Source organism: Cetorhinus maximus, chromosome 9 (genome assembly GCF_964194155.1).
Source record: "Cetorhinus maximus chromosome 9, sCetMax3.hap1.1, whole genome shotgun sequence".
Lineage (NCBI taxonomy): Eukaryota > Metazoa > Chordata > Chondrichthyes > Lamniformes > Cetorhinidae > Cetorhinus > Cetorhinus maximus.
Window position 1 is genome coordinate 122,278,351 of NC_135887.1, and position 20,511 is coordinate 122,298,861.

The following is a 20,511-nucleotide window of genomic DNA, read 5'->3' on the forward strand; positions in this document are numbered from 1 at the left end:
GCACATCTGGTGAAATCACCACAGCAGAATGGGAGCAGCTCTCAGTAAATTTCTGGGCCAAGTTTCCATTAACATAACGCTGATATTAAACAGCAGAAAGAAAATGTAATGCCAGGGTTTTGAACCTCTGCGCAGAATTCAAATAATTTAAAAAGCTGTTTGCATTTTTTTTTTTACTTTCCAAGCTACTTTACGGAAAAAGAGGACCGGTGAGTAAATGAAATCAGAAAATCCTCCGTTGTAATGAATTATTGGATAAGGACTTAAAAGTTTGTCATTAATTTAAATTGTCTATATTTTAGTTTGTGTTGGAGTGAAAATTGAAATATACGAAATGAAATTCCAGTGAGGCTTGTGATTATCTATTGTATGGCGGGGGGGGGAGGGTTTTACAGAACTTCATTCTTGGCAGAGGAATTGGCCTCCTTGGACTCTGGGAATTTGGGACAAAAACAGAAAATGCTGAGAATACACAGCGAGCCTGGCAGTATCTGTGGAGAGAAAAACAAACAGCGTTAACATTTCGGGCCTGTGACCATTTGTCAGAACTGAAATGTTAATCCTATTTCTCCCTCCACAGAAGCTGCCTGACCTGCTGACTATATCCACCCTTTTCAGTTATTATTTCATGACTTCCAGCATCCAGAGTATTTTGCTTCTGGAATTTGGGTACATGCAACTCATGATTTATATAACTAAGCAAAATGAAATACACACTGCCTTAATAAACCCCATTGATGATCAAAACACTTTTGGCGATGTTACTTTGTTCATGGTTACCATGCTGGCATTGAATTTGATACTCTGCTATTTTAGTGGAATTGGATACAAACAGTATCCCCCAACAGTCACTTACCTCCACACTTTAATAATGTCAGCATCCTGTATTGTACATTGCTGGTCAAAACTGGAGATGCAAGTCACATCCTACTTTCAATGTGTAAGGCGTTATAAGGCTCTCTTGTACCAAGATCCAAGTGTTCAGGCACATTTGTGATTAATAGCAAATCTTTTAATAAAATTCCCAATGTTATAATGTGTGTGTATTATGTTTGCTAAAGGCAGCTTTATGAAATTATTCCACTGAAATATTAACATTCTACTGGGTATTTGAATTGTTTGTTCAATTTGACAATCAGCTGGTTATTACTTAACCTACTTAAAAAGATTTGCATTTATATAGAACCTATTTAAAAAGATTTGCATTTATATAGAACCTTTCATGACCTCAGCTCTATGAAGTCGTCAGATTTCATTGCACAAATTGCTGTATCTATGGACTCAATAGGGCAGTCATATCTGCTGTTCCAAATGAATACTACAGAACAAAAGATGCTTGACATTGTAGCAATACTTTCAGGGGTCACGCGCACAGAGAGGTTCGAAAGCTGTAGCTTTAAAATTAGCCACTAGAAAGTGTTCAATTCAGTTTTAAATTGGGAGCAGATGAAATGTTATTCTTAACGTATTGATTTGATATAAAGACCTGGGTGAATTTCTGCCAAAGATAAATTTGTGATCTATTTTCTGATACTGTATTATCTCCTAAACCTCCTGCATGCTGTTGTGCCAGCACACATTCACACAACATCACTCTTATTGATATCGTAAATTATGCCAAACCCGGTTCACCCACACCCCTGTGCTTGCTGGTCTCCGTTGGTTTAGTGGTGTCTTAATTTTAAAATTCTTATCCTTGTGTTCAAATGCCTCCAGGCACTGCCCCTCCTCCTCTGGCTCTACAATCCTCCGTGATACTTAATGCTTCTTCAATTTGTCCTCTTGCATATCGCCAATTTGTATCTTCCACCATTGGTGGCTGTAGCTTCTGTCGCCTAACGCCAAAGTTCTGGAATTACCTTCTTAATTCTCCCCACACCTCTCCTCCTTTAAGTCTCTCCCTAAAACCTACTTCTTCGCCTGAGCTTTTGGTCACCTGCCCTAATAATCCTTGGGCTGAGTTAAATGGTCCGTCATGCGCCCACCCAGGGTAAGATCAGCTGCCCGTCAGCCAATTAACGGCCAATCGGCTGTTGTGACAATGGAGGTGGAATTTCCGCCCCTCGGGGAACAGGAAGTCCCGCCTCAGAACTGCCGGCCAATCCGAGGCCAGAAGTTCTCGAGTACTGGCAGTGCCAATGTGGCCAGTGCCAGCACTGCACTCGGAGCTTGAGCAGGCATTCTGCAATGGATTGGAACTTTGTCAGTGTTTGGAGTCAGGGAGGGAAGTTAGCGAGTGGGGTGGGTGCTGGGATTTGAGAGGCCATGGAGGAAGGGGGACATGAGGGTGGCAGCATCTTGGTGGGGGGAGCTCACCAATGGGCCCAGGAGCCATTTAAGGAGGCACCCCCTGCCCTCACCCCCTTACACAAACATACAAACACACACGCACCACCAGCCTGCACAGGGAAACCTAATAGGCTAGACATTTGGCATGGGCCCATCCTGCCATCAGTTTAATCCCGACAGTGGTTAAATGAGACCCTTAAGTGGGTATTAATTTCTTAATTGGCCCACTGGTGACCATCCCTGCAGCTGGTAAAATTGCGGTAGGGGCAGAAGCAGGCAGGTAAACATAAGACAGGCCACATGCTGAACTCACCCTGCCTTCAAACCTGCTGAGAGTAAAATCAGCCACGTGGCTATGTCAAATTTTGTTAATCACACCTGTGAAGCACCTAGGGATGTTTTACTAGATTAAAGGTGCAATATTAATGAAGGTTGTTGTAAATGCAATTTAAACCTATATCTTGCAATGAAATGTTTAACATCTGGTACTGTACTTAGTCATAAAATTCATTTTTTAAAAGTTTTTCTTAAATTATCTCCTACCCTGTGCCCCTCTCAATTGATGCAATGTTTGTACTTTCCTCTATGTTCAAGAAATATTATTTTACTAAAGTGTCATTATCACCCAGTGTCAGCTTAGCATAAGATTTGTGCTTGAACCTTGCAACATTCCCCACTCAGACATACTCTGTTCCCAATAGTTTTCTTCAGAGGTCCATTAACAGGTCAAGTGACCTTAGAGCATGCTGAAGTTATAGGTGGCTGAGAATTGAAATTTATAAACCAGGCCAGGCTAAGCTTCCAGGCTCCAGGTGCTAAGGTTTACAATCCCAATTCCTTCCGCACCCCCTATACCTCAGCAGATATCGTACTGGGTCAAGGGACACACACATCCGAATGATTTGTCCTTAACATAATTAAAATGACACATTCACTAGCAAATTGAATCATGAACCTACCATAATTTAGACTTTCACACTCAATATTCCTGATCTTTAGTCAAAATCTATTAATTTTTTTGCTAAAGTAACAAAATTGCATTTACAAGTTATGTATGGTGAAAATGACTATACTCTGATTCAGTATGAAACTTATCTTTGATGAAACACTCCCAGTCTAACTGAGTACCTTCAAATCCATAGATGTTATGGCGCATGGGTCCCATTTTAACAGAAGATGACTGCTCTCCCTTATTGGTTGATAGTGAAACCTATACTGGGTGATGACTAAAGCAGAGGCAGTTGTTCTATCTTAATATCTAATGTGTAACACAAATGCATGTTTACAAAATCGCACCATGGCATCTAACATATGATGCTTGCTTCATGAACTCTTTAATTTTATCTGAAACTAAGGAGATGATAAAAGTCTACACCAGCACTGGGTGAATACGTTCCTATGAGTGGTTCTTGATTTAAGCAGTTTAGTTCGGGAGTTTAAAATAAGCTGGACTGAAGGAAGCCTCTCTTTCAGCAGAATTTGATTGAAATTCTGGGTTTTGGCGAAAAGAGTTTAAAAACTCTACTGGCGTGAGTTGAATTTCTGGTATAGGCAAGCTGAAGACTGAGAAAGTTTTCAGATAAAAACTCCAAAGTTAAAGAATATTAGAACCAGGAAAGTTCTGACTACACTTGTTCTGGCTGCACTTAAGATGCCAGGGACGTCTGTGTTGAACGGGGAGTTTGCAACCTTAGAAGAGTTGGAAGAAATTTGAAGGGACAACCTTGCTGAAGTAAATGGAAGGCCCAAGAAATCTCAGCCCATACATGAATCATTGATACTGTACCCAGACCAAGTGGTTATTCTTCCAAGTTTTGATAAATATCTGACTTGAGGGTTTTGGGATATAAGTCTAATGGGTTTAAAAGGAAAGTGGAGTTAAGACGTTAGATTTAGATTGCAAGTAATCATGTTTATTATATTTTTATTAACTTTAACGTAACCTACTATTTAAGATGGAGTGTAATTATTGTAGATCATGTCCTTTGTTTGGGTAGGAAAAATTCTTTTGTTTAAACCATGAACCATGTGGCTTTATTCTTTTACTAAATACCTGTTTTTCCAGATTGGAAAAAAATTTAAATGTTACTAGCTACACCAAGATTATAATACTAAGAACCTGTTTCAAGCTTATGGTCTACATGCAGCATATTTCACCCGAAATATTCCTTTCCATCGGGAACAGTTGTGAAGGTTAATGAATATTAACCCTATTTGTTCAGCAGTTGTTATGGTTCACTGAATAACTGAACTCTGCTGATGATTCCAATTTGGTTGCAAATGTTCTTGAGTATAACCATACAGTATATTGTTGGAGATTTCCTGATGTTGTCGCTTTCTTTATGCTGTGCCTAAGATTAAATGAAGCTGAAATGAATGCTAAGTATTTTTGTTTTCTAAACCCTTCTTTTCATCTCTACGTTACTATAGATCTTGATCCATCACATTTAGAGGGTTTGAAGAGGAGGACTGCTTTTCAAACCACACTAAGTAAAGAAAATCACTGCATACACAAATGAATAGTGCATGTATCTTGTGCAACAGCAACTTTCTGACTGCGCTGAATTTAACTATGCAGCAAGATCTTGTGTGCATGAAAATGTTTTGTGCCTAGTTTGCAGAATTTTTTCCTGTTTTCATTGGTGATCACTAAGCATGGAACAAACTCTGCTCCTGCTTTCCACAGACAAACTCGATGAAATAGTGTCAAATCCCAAACAGTCAAGGGCTGCAGAAAATGCGACAGTGGACTCAAGAGTCGCAACTATCAAACAGCGTCCGTCAAGCAGATGCTTCCCTCCCACTTCAGATGCAAATGTGAGTAAACAGAAACAATAGAATCATAGAAATTTAAGATACTTAAGGATGCCATTCAGCCCATCGTATCTGTGCCAAGCAAAACGAAAGTTATACAGCCTCATCCCTCTTTCCAGCTGCTGATCTGTAGTCCTGTACGTCAAGTGCATATCCAAGTACAATTAAATGTAATTCTTTTAAACGTTTGCTTTAAAGTTCCTGTAGTTTGCTTTAACAACTATTACCAATCTGAATGCAACTTATGAAAACAAGATAGTTTCCTGACTTGCATAGGAGGGCTTCAATGTTCCTGACAGAGGATTGGCAAAGTGCTTCACTTCACAGAGCCGGTTGTGCCAAAGGTCCAAAAGTATGTACAAGCCCAATTAGGAAAGAGCCAAGTAATTAATGAAATCTTAAACCTATGATGGCAGTGGTGCAGAATTCTAACCTCGAGCAGCAATGGAGTTATGATCCCAGAGATAGGAGGGTTTAGGCATAGTCGGTGAAGCAAGAATAACTTCTGATGTAAAGTGACAGTATTTGTGCTATCTAATCACAATCCCCATTACTTCTGCGTTGCTCCAAACAGCTAACCTTTATTGTATATTTAACCTCCTTTAAAAAGAGCAATGATGATTGCCCTTTGATAAGTGTTGATCCTTTCCTAGTGTTAATTTGGTTTGATTGACAAGGAAGAATATAATATGTAAACTCTGAATCCCAGCCCAATGCTGCCACTTTCCAAGGATAACTGCAGTCTGCATATAAGCCCGAATGATCTTCTACAGGGACAGAATGGATGATGACCAGTAATGAAGGGTTTAAGTGCATGATTTCAACTATGGCAATTTATGGATTTAATTGTGTCTCACAATTTAGGTTACCTTTGGTGGCTGCCTCTGTTTCTTCCTGCTCCTCTCCCCACTTTGTTTCCCCTGTTCTGCAGCCTGCAACCTTACCCTAGCTTATTTCACCTCCTCCCTGAAACTCACTGGCTGCTCCCTTGACCTCCTCTCACCCTAAGTCTCGATCATTCATCGATCTCTTCTAAGCTTAATGTTTGCTACTTCCCACAGCATGAACAGCACCCAGGTCAGAGTCACCAATGATATCCTGTGACCATGACATGTCATCTTTACTTGTCCTCCTGACTGCTGCTCTGTGGTATTGCTCCCTCATGATTCCATTCCTGTCTACTCCAATACATCCAGCACATCACCTGCAATCATTTCTCCTCCCAATTACCTCTGGCTTGCTCCACATTTCCACCTTTGGCATCCATACCATTCTTCATCCACATGCTGCCCTTCAATGACATTGTCCATAAGTAAGGGGGTCAACGTGCACATTAGCAACCTTCAGCTTTATTTCCCACCGTGATGACTTGACATGACCCAAAAATGACGAGCTCATGACACGACTCCAGCAGGAAATGGGGCTTGACCTGGATATGTTGGGAATCACTGGAGGGGAGTGGTGGAGAGACCCTTCTCTGGAACATCCCTCTATGCACTCCAAACATCACTTCCCCATGTCGGAGGCACAGAGGCAACACCCCACTATCCGCACCTCCTCCACAGGCTGGGGACTCCCAGTGTGTGTGTTGGTCAGTAAGACCAGTGATATGGGTCTCAATGGAATATCTCATGCAGTACAGTTAGAAAAATAACAGCATGTGTGACGATGCAACATTAAGGTAACTAACTTTACTTTCTTATTTCTAGTCAATCTATGAACGGCAGGGTATTGCTGTAATGCCTCCTACAGTCCCAGGGAGCCATAACAGCCCCTATCTAGAAATACCACGAGGAACTATGCGAAGGCAGAAATCCATAGGTAAAGTGGCAATATTTTTGTTTGTATCAAGCTGAGCAAAATTGCTTTTGGCTTATTTACCGAATTTATTTATGATGTGCACGTGAGTTCGTGAAGCAATTCTTCATACAGTTGTACACAATTTATCAAATAATCTATCCTTCCCACTGAGTCACTTTCCCCAGGAGGAAGCCTTTCCTGTTATGAGTATGTGTTAAAAATCAGGTTATGCACCTTGCATAATTTTCAGACTGCTATTTGGAAAATCAGTCTAGTTTTGATCAAATCTCAGCGTGCACTCTCAGCGACTGTGACTGGATGCCAGCAGCCAATAAGTGACCCCCGACGTCGAACCTATGTATCAAATACATATTTATGTTTATGTCTCTACAACAAAATTGAAAAGAATGATTCCTGAGAGCCAGTTAATGAAAGGTTTTTGCTGCCCTGATTGATTCCAGCCTTGGTTTTCCTTAAAATGTGTGCCTATTCTGTTTTGAAATTTGAGCTTAAGACATACAGATGGAGAAATTGCTGTTGACAAGTGTTACTGTGTGAATGCTTAATAGCAGAGAGGGGAATTGATTCTATGCTATTTTAATAAAATTGTTAACTCATTAAAAATAAATGGGCTAATGCCTCCTTACAATACCAGAGAGAAGACTTTGTTCTGAGCGCATTAAACATCTTTGTCACATTATCGCTGACTAATTTCTCCCCCCATAAAGGCAACAGCTAGAACAGATTATAGTTGCACTAATTTCCCTGAAAATGTGCATGCTTATATCTTTTCATTTGTCCGGTAAAATGAAGAGTGCTGATGCACCTTACATGTTTGTTCAACAATGGATCTTGAGTGTTACAGAATCTGTTTTTCTGCAACATTCAGATTTTTAAAATTACTTCAGCCAGTCTAACTTGGACACTTTCAGATCCTTTGCTTTGACCTTCCTTGTCATCACTTTTAGGACTATGAATAAAATGGACGACAGTCCAAATATGAAGCATTGCGCATGTTAAAACAATGGATCCTTATGAACCAACATGTAGAAAATGGTGCTGATTCCTACATCCAAATTCTTGACCTGGGTAAATCACTGCTGGACAGGGGCATTGGGTGATAAGATTTGCCCAAAGTAATCTTAATTTTATGTGCCTTGCTGCTTGTTTGCTGAAAGAAATTAAATTCAATTTAGCGTGAAAGAAATGTAAGTGTTCGTTTATCAAATTGATCTTAATATAGGGTTTTCGTTTTGTGTGCAGGTATGTTAGAAGAAGAGAAACAATTTTTGGCTCCTCCCTTGCTAAAATTTACCAGAAGTTTGTCAATGCCAGATACTGCTGAAGATATCCCACCTCCCCCATCAGTTTCCCCTCCTTCACCTCCTTACAATGCGCCCAAACCTTCCACCCCGCGGAGTTATGGTACAATAAGGCCGAGCTTCAATCATAATTCTGGGTTAAGAACACACAATTCCAACAGGCCAGATAGCACAGGGACAATTGTCATGGATCGACAGAAGAAAGCAATGTACTACAGGCAAGATTCCCAACAATATTCCTTGGATTCTGAAGACCAGTACAAGCCAAATGCCTCGTCACACCAGACCATGCGAAACAGGAGGAGTAACATGCCAGAGAATCCATATTCTGATGTCGGGACCATTGGGAATAAAGCAGTGTATGTTCCCGCCAAACCAGCCAGAAGAAAAGGTCAGCTGGTGAAGCAATCAAAAGTAGAAGACAGCCCAGAGAAAACATGTTCCATTCCCATCCCCACCATTATTGTCAAAGAACCTTCAACCAGCAGCAGTGGTAAAAGCAGCCAAGGGAGCAGCATGGAAATTGACACCCAGGCTTCAGAACACCAAGGCCACCTTAGGCCTGATGATGGCTTCTGCAACCCATTTGCAGCAGCTATCGCTGGGGCAGTGAAAGACAGGGAAAAGAGAATAGAAGCGAAGCGTCACTCCCCTGCCTTCCTCTCAACTGATATGGGTGATGAAGATGTCGGGCTCCTACCAAGTTCACGGTTGAGGCAATCCAAATCTATTGACGAAGGGATGTTTGGCAATGAAGAGCGATACAGTCACCTACTGGTTCCATTATCCAAAGCTAGCACCAATTACAGCAGTGCAGACACTAGTAATCAAAGAGTGCAAAGTAGCCCAAGGATATTGAACATTGCTTCTAAAAAAGAAGATATTGATTGTAACGCCGGAAATACAAAAGGTCATAGTGCATCAAACATTCCCAATGCTAATAGTACTTATGTCCATCCTGTCACTGGTAAAATATTGGATTCAAACACTCCATTGGCCTTAGCAATGGCTGCAAGAGATCGAACAATGAAAGACCAGCCCCTGCAAAACACTAGCAAAGCTGAATCTGGAAAAACAGAACTCTCAAAACCACTGTACATCGACACCAAGTTAAGGTCAAACATGGAGACAACAGCTTCTGCCTCTTGTTCCACCAAACTGAACCAATCTTCCGCAACACTGCGGAAAGAGACCAACCCAAAGCCCGAAGCGGACACGAGTAAAGAAGACAAGAAGGGTGATGAGAAGAAAAACATGCTGAACGACGTGGTAGATGCCTCACAGCAGAAGACGCCGGGATTACTCATGTTGCACTCAGACGTTGGTGCCAAGCCGGATGAAAGAGGGAATGCGGCAAGTACGGAAGAAAATTCCCCAGCGAGCGTTGCATCAGAGCAACACAAAGCTACGGAAAAAGCTTCAGCGTCTAAGGGAACCGCCAAAACCGTCATAACTGTCAATTCAGTTGACGATTCTGCCGTTTTACCATTCCGCATTCCACCACCTCCGTTGGCCTCGGTCGACGTGGAAGAAGATTTTCTATTTTCTGAACCTTTACCTCCACCGCTGGAGTTTGCCAATAGTTTTGAGAGCACCGAGGATCCTCCAGCCATTCCATCTCTCTCGGATCTGCTGAGGCACAGCAAAAATGCCACTTGCACCAACCTGCCATTGCACAGCAGGGATACAAGCGGCTTATCTCCAGCTGCTTCAGATGGTAAAAAGCCTGTGGGTCATTCTGATTCCTTTCCCACTAGCTTCGTCCCACCACGTGAGCCTTTTGACAATGTAGTAGATTCAGGGATCGAAGAGGTGGACAGTCGCAGCAACAGTGACCATCACTTGGAAACGACCAGCACCATTTCCACCGTCTCCAGTATCTCCACCCTGTCTTCTGAAGCTGGAGAGAATTTAGATACTTGCACAGTCTATGCAGATGGGCAGATGTTTACCATTGACAAGCCTCCAGTCCCTCCAAAGCCAAAAGTTAAGCCTATCATCAACAAAAATAATGCAATTTACAAAGATGCTTTGATAGAAGAGAACATTGACGGCTTATTCATGCCACCACCTGCACCGCCTCCCCCACCTGGTGGCATCCCGCCTGAAACTCTTAAATCTCCACAGCAGAGGACCTCGAAGCTATGGGGTGATGGACCAGATCTAAAAGTCCCTGCTGCAACCGATGCAAAGGCAAATGTCATTAGCGAATTGAATTCAATACTGCAGCAAATGAACAAGGAAAAGGTGCCCAAACCGACAGAGGCCTTGGACTCTCCTTCAGGAACAAGAGGAGCAGCCTTTGGAGCAAGGTAATGGCCCACTATTAATCACAGAATAGCACAATCAGTTGGATTGGCCAAATTGATTTTAACAGAAGGATGTAATCTGTTAGCTTTGTTAATGTCAAGTGAATTTAGTTATAGATTTCAAGCTTTAAAACAGATGTGTGGTACTAATTTATTTGAAAGAGACAGCAATATGGAATTCAGCACAACTACTGGATGAAGTTGATGTCGTCTTGGCCGTTGCCCTGATAGACTAACGATATTTATTTTAAATTGGTCTTGCCTCTGTTTAAAATCGCGGAGAGAAGACTTTGATACAACCACATTAAAGGATTCATTTTCCAACTTTATGCATTTAATAAGGAGCCTCTCCCGCCAATTGAAAATTACATAGAACACATAGTGTACTAAGACCATTCAGCAAAACTGGTTTATGTTTATGATCCACACAAGCCTATTCCCAGCCTATTTCATCTAACCCCAACAGCGTTGTGTCCATTCCTTCCTCCCTCATGTACTTATCTAGCCTCCCCTGAAATGCAAATACACTATTTGATTCGACTACTCCGCGTGGAAGGAGTAAAGAAGTTTCTCCTGGATTCCTTATTGAATTTGGGTGAGCACTGTGCCTAGGTTTCCAATGTACACTTCCAGAGGTCAAAGCTCTCCATTGAGAGCATGAAATTGAAAAGTTTCTCCAGCAACGAGTTTAATCAGCAGTCAATTTTACACTGTTGTGTCCCAGCAGATTTGTTATAACTTGCTAATTGAAAGGTAGAAATAGCACTGAACCTATTCCAGAATAAAACTGTTAATAGCCAAAACCTCATCTTCCAATGTAGCTAAAGCATTTCTCCATCGCAACAAAACCATGGGTGGGATTTTACGCTGGCAGGATTTTACAGATTTTGTTTAGATGATTGAAGCAATGAATATTCCATCAGTGAGGTGTACTTTAAGTTCATTGAAAGTTGTTTTACCCACTGTACCCCTTCCCGTAATTATCCACCAATTTGTAACATCCACTGAGGCTAGCGCAGCTGATGATGACATGTCTATTAACCTTTTGAGTCGAAAAATACTCCTCATATGGCAAAAATATTTCTTTGAATGTACAAAATAATCTGGAATAAGAAGGAAGTGCTGGAAGAACTCAGCAAGCCTGGCAGCATCTATGGAGAGAGAAACAGAGATAACATTTCGAGTCCAGTATGATGACTCTTAGGAACTGAATATTTCTGTGAACGTTGTGGGCTGAGATGAATTCTACACAAATTATCACCGATGTCTGACAGTATCTGTAAGAACTTTAGTGCATATATTTGTCCATTCCCAGCTGTGTGTCCCTTTTCATATTTCATCATCTTTAAGATGCTGCTGATATTCCTGCCTTGCTGCTTGTCATGAAACTTTTATTCATTAATATGAGCAGTAATGTCCTGTCTATTTTATGTGGCAGCTGTGCTTCTGATAAAGCTAAACTATCTGAATATTGTCATCATAGCTCTCATTTTTACAAATTATGCTAGGAATGTGTCAGAAACTGAAATGTGCACAGCACAAATTTTGTGGAATTGAATATAAATTAATTCCAATCAACTGATCTCAGCTGCAAATGAATTTATTCGGGATGAGGTGTCCTATGCTGGGAAGGATATCCTTGTTCTGTGCTGCTTTAGCTAATGCCATCTTAGATGGTAGTGTGGGTCAACAATTGGCTTCAGCACCCTTGACGTAAAGGAAGGGGAACACTAGTCAAGCTTCCCATTGCTGCTTGCCAACAAGTACCCCAAATTGTATGGCATGGAATGAGAAAAGACCATTTACACAATCAAGCACACTCCACAGGGCTCTGCCCAAACCCCTTCCCAATTCTTGAGGAAAGGCTCCTGGAAGCCCAAAAAAAACCTCCTATGAGGGCCTCCTTGCTGTGATATTTGCATGGTCCCAGCAGCTCAGGAACCATCATGTTCCATATGGAACATCCACAGTCTCAATTTACCCTTACAGCCCATGGTTCTATTCATGACAAGATATTCTTCTAGCTCTTCCATGAAGACATTAAGGGACTTACAGTATGCATCCAATTTTCCTTAAGCGAATATATAATGGCCGCAGTAAGTATACACCGACAATTCAAGGGACTGCTTTTCTTTATTGTCCTGCCCAAAAGTGGTGAAAAAGAGAAAAAAATTTACATGGTGAGGCCTACTCCACCTCTCAGCCCAGATGTGAATTGTTCTTCTCCATCCCCACCCTACCCTGCCACTTCCACTTGAATCACCATTATCCATACCCCGTTCCTTTCCCTGCCCACCACAAACAAATACCAATGTAGCGGGTGGGGAGGGCCAAGTTCCAACCTATCTCTTTCCCATACCCCCCCTATTTGTGCCACTGTCTGTTGCAGTAGGCCAGAAGAGCAACATGAATGACCCCGAATGCATCAAGTGGCCTGGTGGAGGTCTTAGCTGAGGTCTTATCCTGATGCATCATTTTGGTCCCTTTTAATGCTGTGTGTTGTTAGGGGGTTGGAGTTTAAAAATAGGGAAGTCTTGTTACAATTGCACAGGGTGTTGGTGAGGCCGCACCTGGAGTACTGTGTACAGTTTTGGTCCCCATATTTAAGAAAGGATATATTGGCATTGGAGGCAGTTCCAAAGGGATTCACTAGGCTGATTCCTGGGATGAAGGGGTTGACTTATCAAGAACTGCTAAACAAGTTAGGCCTTTATTCATTAGAGTTTAGAAGAATGAGGGGTGATCTTATTGAAACGTACAAGATTCTGAGGGAGCTTGACAGGGTATATGTTGAGAAGATGTTTCCACTAGTGGGAGAATCTCAAACTAGGGGACATAGTTACAGAATAAAGGGACACTCATTTAAAACTGAGATGTGAAGGAATTTCTTCTCTGAGGGTAGTGAATGTCTAGAATTCTCTACCCCAGAGACTTGTGGAGGCTAGATCACTGAAAGTATTTAAAGAGGAGGTGGATAGATTTTTGAAATATCAGGGAGTTGAGGACTATGAGGAGCTGGCACGAAAGAGGAGTTGAAGCCTGGGGCAGATCAGCCATGATCTTATTGAATGGGGGGGCAGGATGGAGGGGCTGAATGGCCTACTCCTGCTCCTATTTCTTATGTTCTTATTTCAATAGAACCGTAAATATTGTTGTTTTTACACCATAAGAACATATTTAGGCCAGAATGGTAAGTGTAAAATCTACCCTGCAAACTTCACATTAGTGAGTCAAGATAAGTTGCCTACTTGTATTAATTAAAGGACAAAGGTTGAATGTTGTCTGGTGTAGTGTGAGGGGCTGCTGCATATTTTCTCACCCAAAGCTCCACTGCCTGTCTGTATGCACACCAAGTCTTGCTTATCCATCGCCCCTGTGTTCACTGACCTGCAATGGCTCCCAGCCTGAGAACCTGATTTACCTTGATTTTAAAATTCTCACCCTCATTTTCAAACCCCTCCATGGCCTTGCCCATTCCTATCTCTGTAACCTCCTCCAACACCACAACCCTCCAGGATCCCTGTGCTCCTCTAAGTCTGGTTTCTTGTTTCCCCTTGATTTTGATTGTTAAATCTTTGGCAGCTGTGCCTTCAGCTGCCTAGGCCCGAAGCCATAAGACGTAGGAGCATAAGTAGGCCATCAAGTCTGCTCTGCCATTCAATGAATCATGGCTGATCTGATAATCCTAAACTCAATTTACCTGCCTTTTCCTCATAACCTTTGATTCCCTTACTGATTAAAAACCTGTCTACCTCAGCCTTGAATATACTTAACGATCCACCTCTACAATCCTTTGCGGTAAAGAATTCCACAGATTCACTACCCTCTGAGAGAAGAAGTTCCTCCTCATCTCTGTCTTAACTGGGCAACCCCTTACTCTGAGATTATGCCCTCTGGCTTTAGACTCTCCCACAAGGGGAAACAACCTCTCAGCAGCTACCCTGTCAAGGCCCCTAAGAATCTTGTGTGTTTCAATAAGGTCACCTCTCATCCTTCTAAACTCGAATGAGTGCAGGCCCAACCTACTCCACATCTCCTCATTAAAAAAAATTCCTCCATACCCAGGATCAACCTAGTGAACCTTCTCTGGACTGCCTCCAATGCCAGTATATCTTCCCTTAGATAAGGGGACCAAAACTGTTCGCAGTATTCTAGGTGTGGTCTAACTAGTGTCTAGTATAGTTTTAGCAAGACTTCCCTATTTTTATACTCCATTCCCTTTGAAATAAAGGCCAACATTCCATTTGCCCTCCCTATTACCTACTGAACTTGTATGTTAGCTTTATGATTCATGCACAAGGACCCCCAAGTCCCTCTGTGTTACAGCTTTCTGCAGTCTTTCTTCATTTAAATAATATTCAGTTCCTCTATTCTTCCTGCCAAAGTGCATAACTTCACATTTTCCCACATCTTATTCCATCTACCAAGTTCTTGCCCACGCACTTAACCTGTCTATATCCCTCTGTAGACTCTTTGTGTCATCCTCACCACTTGCCTTCCCACCTATTTTTGTGATCCGCAAACTTGGTGATAGTACATTCACTTCCTTCATACAAGTCATTATTATATATTGTAAATAATTGTGCTCCCAGCACTGATCACTGTGACACTCCCACTAGTCACAGGTTGCCATCCCAACAATGCCCCCTTTATCCCAACTCTGTCTTCTATTAGTTAGCCAACCCTCTATCCATACTAATATACTACCCCCAACACCACGGGCTCTTTTATCTTATTAAGTAGCCGTATGTCCAGTACCTTATCGTATGCCTTTTGGAAACCCAAATATATTACATCTACTGGTTACCCTTTATCTATCCTGCTTATTACCTCAAAGAATTCTAATAAATTTGTCAGGCATGATTTCTCCCTTCATGAAGCCATGACTCTGCTTGATTATATTGTGTGTTTCTAAATGCTCTGCTATTACATCCTTTATAATAGACTCTAACATTTTCCCAATGACAGATGTTAAGCTAACTGGCCTATAGTTACCTGTTTTTGTCTCCGTCCCTTTTTGAATAAGGGTGTTACATTGGCAGTTTCCAATCCTCTGGGACTTTTCCAGAATCTAAGGATTCTTGGAAGATTACTACCAGTGCATCCACTACGTCTGTAGCTACTTCCATTAAAATCCTAGAATGTAACTCATCAGGTCCAGGGGACTTATCGGCCTTCAACCCCATTAGTTTCCCTAGTACTTTTCTCTACTGATGGTTATTTCATTTATTTCCTTCTCCCCCCACAACTTTTGCCCCTTAATTGTTTAGTCCTGAAGCCCTGGAACTCCCTTCCTAAATCTCTCCAGTTCTTGACATTTCTTTGCACCTTTAGGACACCCCTTAGAGCCTACCTCCGATCAAATTATTGGTCACCTATCCTCGTGTCTCCTAATATGGCTGTGTCAAAGTTGTCAGCATTCCTGTGAAGTGCCTTGGGGCATTTTCCCTGTTAAAGGTGCTACAGAATGCCAGCTGTTATTGTGGGTGCTTTAGAGATACAGAATCACAGAATTTTAACAGCACAGAAGGAGGCCATTCAGCCCATCGTGTCTGCACCAGGTCTCCAAATGAGCATTATGACCTTGTGCCATTGCCCTACCTTTTCCCTGTACCCTTGCACATTGTTTCTATTCAAATAATCATCTAATGCCCTCTGGAATGCCTCGATTGAACCTGCCTCCACCACACTTCCAGGCTGTGCATTCCAGACCCGAACCACTCGTGTGAAAGTTTTTTCTCGCATCACATTTGCTTCTTTGCAAATCACTTTAAATCTGTGCCCTCTTGTTCTTTATCCTTTGAAATGCAGGAACAGTTTCTCCCTATCTACTCTGTCCAACCCCCTCATGATTTTGAACATCTCAATCAAATTTCCTCTTAACCCCCTTCTCTCCAAGGAGAACAGTCCCAACCTCTCCAATCTATCCTCATAGCTGAAGCTTCTCATCCCTGGAACCATTCTTTTCAACCTCTTCTGTACTCCCTCCAATGTATTTGCATCCTTCCTATAACGTGGCAACCAGAGCTGTACACAGTATTTCAGCTGAGGTCAACCAGGGTCTTATATAAGTTCAGCATAACCTCCCTGCCCTTGTACTCTATGCCCCTATTATAAAGCCCAGGGTATTATATGCTTTATTAACTGTCCACCTGTCCTGTCACCTTCAATGACCTATGCACATTTACACCCAGGTCTTTCTGCTCCTACACACCATTCAAAATTTCATCCCTTATTTTATTTTGTGTCTCCATGTTCTTCCTACCAAAATGCATCACCTCACACTTCTCCACATTGAACTACATCTGCCATCTATCTGCCCACTCCACCAACTTGTCTGTGTCCTTTTGAAATTCTACACTGTCCTCCTCGCAGTTTACAACACTCCCAAGCTTTGTATCATCTGCAAACTTTGCAGATTAAAGATCTAGATCATTAATATATACCAGGAAAAGCAAGTTTCCCAATACTGACCCCTGGGGAACACAACTACAAACCTTCCTCCAGCCCAAAAAATATACATTGACCATTACACTCTGCTTCCTATTTTGCAGCCAATTTTGTATCCACATTCCTACTGTCCCTCTTATTCCATGAGCAATAACTTTTTTCACAAGTCTGTTGTGTGGCATTGTATCCAATGCCTTTTGAAAGTCCATGTACACCACATCAACAGCATTACCCTCATCGACCTTTTCTGTTACGTCTTCAAAAAACTCCAAGTTAATTAAATGCAATTTCCCCTTTAGAAATCCATGCTGGCTCTTCCTTATCAAGCCATATTTTTCCATGTTACAATTAATTCTATCCCGAATAATTGTTTCTAGAATCTTGCCCACCACTGAAGTTAAACTGACTGGCCTGCAATTGCGGGCTTATCCTTACAACCGTTTTTGAACAAGGGCGTAATGTTTGCAATTCTCCGGTCTCTGGCTCCACCCCCGAGTCTAGAGAAGACCGAAAGATTATGGCCAGTGCCCCTGTAATTTCTACTCTCACTTCCTTCAATTTCCTTGAATGTATCTCATCCAGTCCCGGTGCCTTGTCAACTTTAAATACTGACAGTCTGTTCAACACTTCCTCCTTATCAATTTTGAACCCTTCTAGTGACAGAGTTTCCTTGCCTGTCACCATGGCCTGGGTAGCACCTACCTCCTTGGTAAAGACGGATGCAAAATATTCATTTAATACCTCAGCCATGGCCCCTTCATCCATGTGTAAATTCCATTTTAGGGCCTTAATTGGCCCTAGTCTTTTTATTTATGTGTCTATAGGAGACTTTGGATTCCCCTTTATGTTGGCTGTCAGTCTTTTCTTATAATCTCTCTTCGCTTCTCTAATATGCTTTTTCACCTCCCCTCTGAACCTTCTGTATTCCTCTTGGTTCTGGGCTAAAAGTTCCACTTGCCACTCAGGCAGGAAATCCAGGGGGGGGAGCCAGGTGGAATGTCAATTTTACACCCCACCCAATTTTGACATCAATGCGCAGTGTAAAACTGCCCCAGTACAACCAGCGTTGTACCCAATCAAATCAGTTTGCTGAAAAGCAGCTTAGGTTAAACATGTCCTTGATGCACTTCAAGAAATCAGACTGGAAAGTTGGAGCCATGTTTGGAGATACAAAAATAGTTTGTTCCCGATCACACCAGATTTACAGAAGTCCCACTGACGAGCCAGGAGAGAATGGGTTAAAATCTAACCTAAGCTGCACCATGATCCTCTGCTACCTGCCTTCTACCTCAATTTAACTTAACCGTTAGCGATGCTTTAGTATCTTTCATAAGAGGATTTGTAGTAACAAGCTTTATTACTAATATGATGAGCTGATGTTGCTAATATGATAGTGGAAGAATACGATCAAAAGTAATGACTAGAGCTCCACTAATGTCTGAAAGATCCCCTAATAGCATAGTAAGCAGCTGAGCCAGAAAGAGTAGCAAGATCCCAAGTTTTAAGGGAATCAATGGATACGGGGATTGGGTTGGAAAGCGGAGTTGATATAGATGATCAGCCATGATCTTACTGAATGAGAACCAGACTCCAGGATCCATATGGTCCACTCCTGCTCCTATTTAGTACATTTGAGATCAGAACCTCCGGGGGGTAACAAGCACAGTCAGATTGCCACTCCGCCCCTTTTTCCCTACCTTAGTCGGGAGCTGCACCTTCCTCACCCAACCATCTGACTCCGGTCTCCTCAGAAAAGTGCAGTGCAGCAGGCTCCCGAGGCCTTCAGTCTAGTGCAGCAGAAGCCACGTGCCCTTTTTTTAAGGCACTAGCTCGCCTGTTCTTTCCCCGTAGCCCTATAAGTTTTTTTTCCCCTTTTAGATATCTATTTAATTCCTTATTGAATGTCCCTGTTGAATCTCCTGCCACAATCATTTCGGGCAGTGCATTCTAGATCTCTCAATTCCAATCTCTCTGCATCATTAAAGGGGAGTCTCAGAGTCTTCTATAGTCATATAAATAGTAAAAGGGTGGTAAAAGGAGGAGCAGGTCAGATTAGGGACCTAAGAGGAAATTTACACATGGACGAAGGGGCCATAGCTGAGGAATTAAATGAATGCCTTGCACAAGACGTATTGCAGCAACTTGCCAAGGCTCCTTCAACAGCACCTTCCAAACTCGCAACTCCTACTATCTAGAAGGACCAGGGCAGCAGGTGGAGATGGTGGCATAGTGGTAATATCACTGGACTAATAATCCAGGAGCCCAGGCTGATGTTCTAGGTGCAAGGGTTCAAATCCCACCATGGAATTTGAATTCAAGTAATAATCTGGAATTGAAAAGCTCATCTCAGTATTGGTGCCCATGAAACCATTCTTGATTGTTGTAAAAACCCATCTGGTTCACTAATGATCTTTAGGTAAGGAAACCAGCTGTCCTTGCTTGGTCTGGCCTACATGTGACTCCAGACCCACAGCGATGTGGTTGACTCTCAACAGCCCTCTGAAATGGCCTAACAAGCCACTCAGTTCAAGAGCAATTAGAGATAGCAGCCAATGCTAGCCTTGCCAGCAATACCCACATCCTAGGAAAGAATGATGAAAGGAAAAAGGTGTGTGGGGACACCACCACCTGCAAGTTCCCCTCCAAGTCACTCACCGTCCTGACTTGGAACTATATCGCCATTCCTTCACTGTCGCTGGGTCAAAATCCTGGAACTCCCTCCCTAACAGCACTGAGAGTGTACCTACACCCATATGACTTCAGTAGTTCAAGAAGGTGGCTCACCACCATTTTCTCAAGTATAATTAGGGATGGGCAGTAAATGCTGGCCTAGCCAGTGACACTCATCCTGTGAACAAATTTATTAAAAAAAAAACAAGCTGAAGTCCCTCACCCTTGGTATCCTTCAACATGTCCTCCAAGGTCCTGACATTCATCTTGAAGTGTGGTGCCCAGAATTTGAACGCATAACTTCCATTCTTTATATTACATGCCTTCATGAAAACCAAAGACCCTATATGCTTTTTAATGGCCTTCTCAACCTGTCCTGTCGCATTCAAAGATTTGCGTGTGTACAACCCCACTTCAAAAGTAACTCTTGGTTTGCAAATTTTGCTAAGGATATTTTATAGTGCCACATAAATATAAGCAAAAATGCACTGCCTGGAAATTATAATTATTATAAGATATTTGAGACAACTGGTATAGATAAGACAAGGAGGAGCTTAATGGAAGTTTGTAAAATGTGTGAAGGATCTTTATCAAATAAACATGGAAGGACTATTTCCTCTGGCTGGGTGAGTCGGTGACAACAGATCTCAATTTAAGATGGTCACCTAAGAGCGTGAGCAGAGAGGTTAGAAGAAATGTCTATGTGGAGCCTTGTTGGAGCATGGATTGCTTTACCGCAGAGCCCACTTCATCTTACAAGGCAAAACTGGATCAATATCTGAAGCAGAGGGAGATATGGGGAGAGCGAGCAGGGCAGTTTGGGTTGGTTTTAGCAAAAATCTAGACCAAAAATGAAG

General features: G+C 42.1%; 1 protein-coding gene across 4 annotated transcripts in view; it reads left to right on the forward strand.

Annotated features, from left to right (window-relative positions):
• shank2b (SH3 and multiple ankyrin repeat domains 2b) overlaps positions 1-20,511 on the forward strand; it is a 1,028,817-nt gene that overhangs the window by 995,417 nt on the left and 12,889 nt on the right. For 2 of the 4 annotated variants that reach the window (XM_078549480.1, XM_078549481.1), the window contains 3 exons: positions 4,976-5,106; positions 6,813-6,924; positions 8,167-10,537. In XM_078549480.1, the coding sequence (XP_078405606.1) occupies positions 4,976-5,106; positions 6,813-6,924; positions 8,167-10,537 (2,614 nt within the window). Of the gene's footprint in view, positions 1-185; positions 210-4,719; positions 4,780-4,975; positions 5,107-6,812; positions 6,925-8,166; positions 10,538-20,511 lie in introns of all 4 variants that reach the window. The other 2 variants (XM_078549478.1, XM_078549479.1) reach the window with 2 other exon arrangements.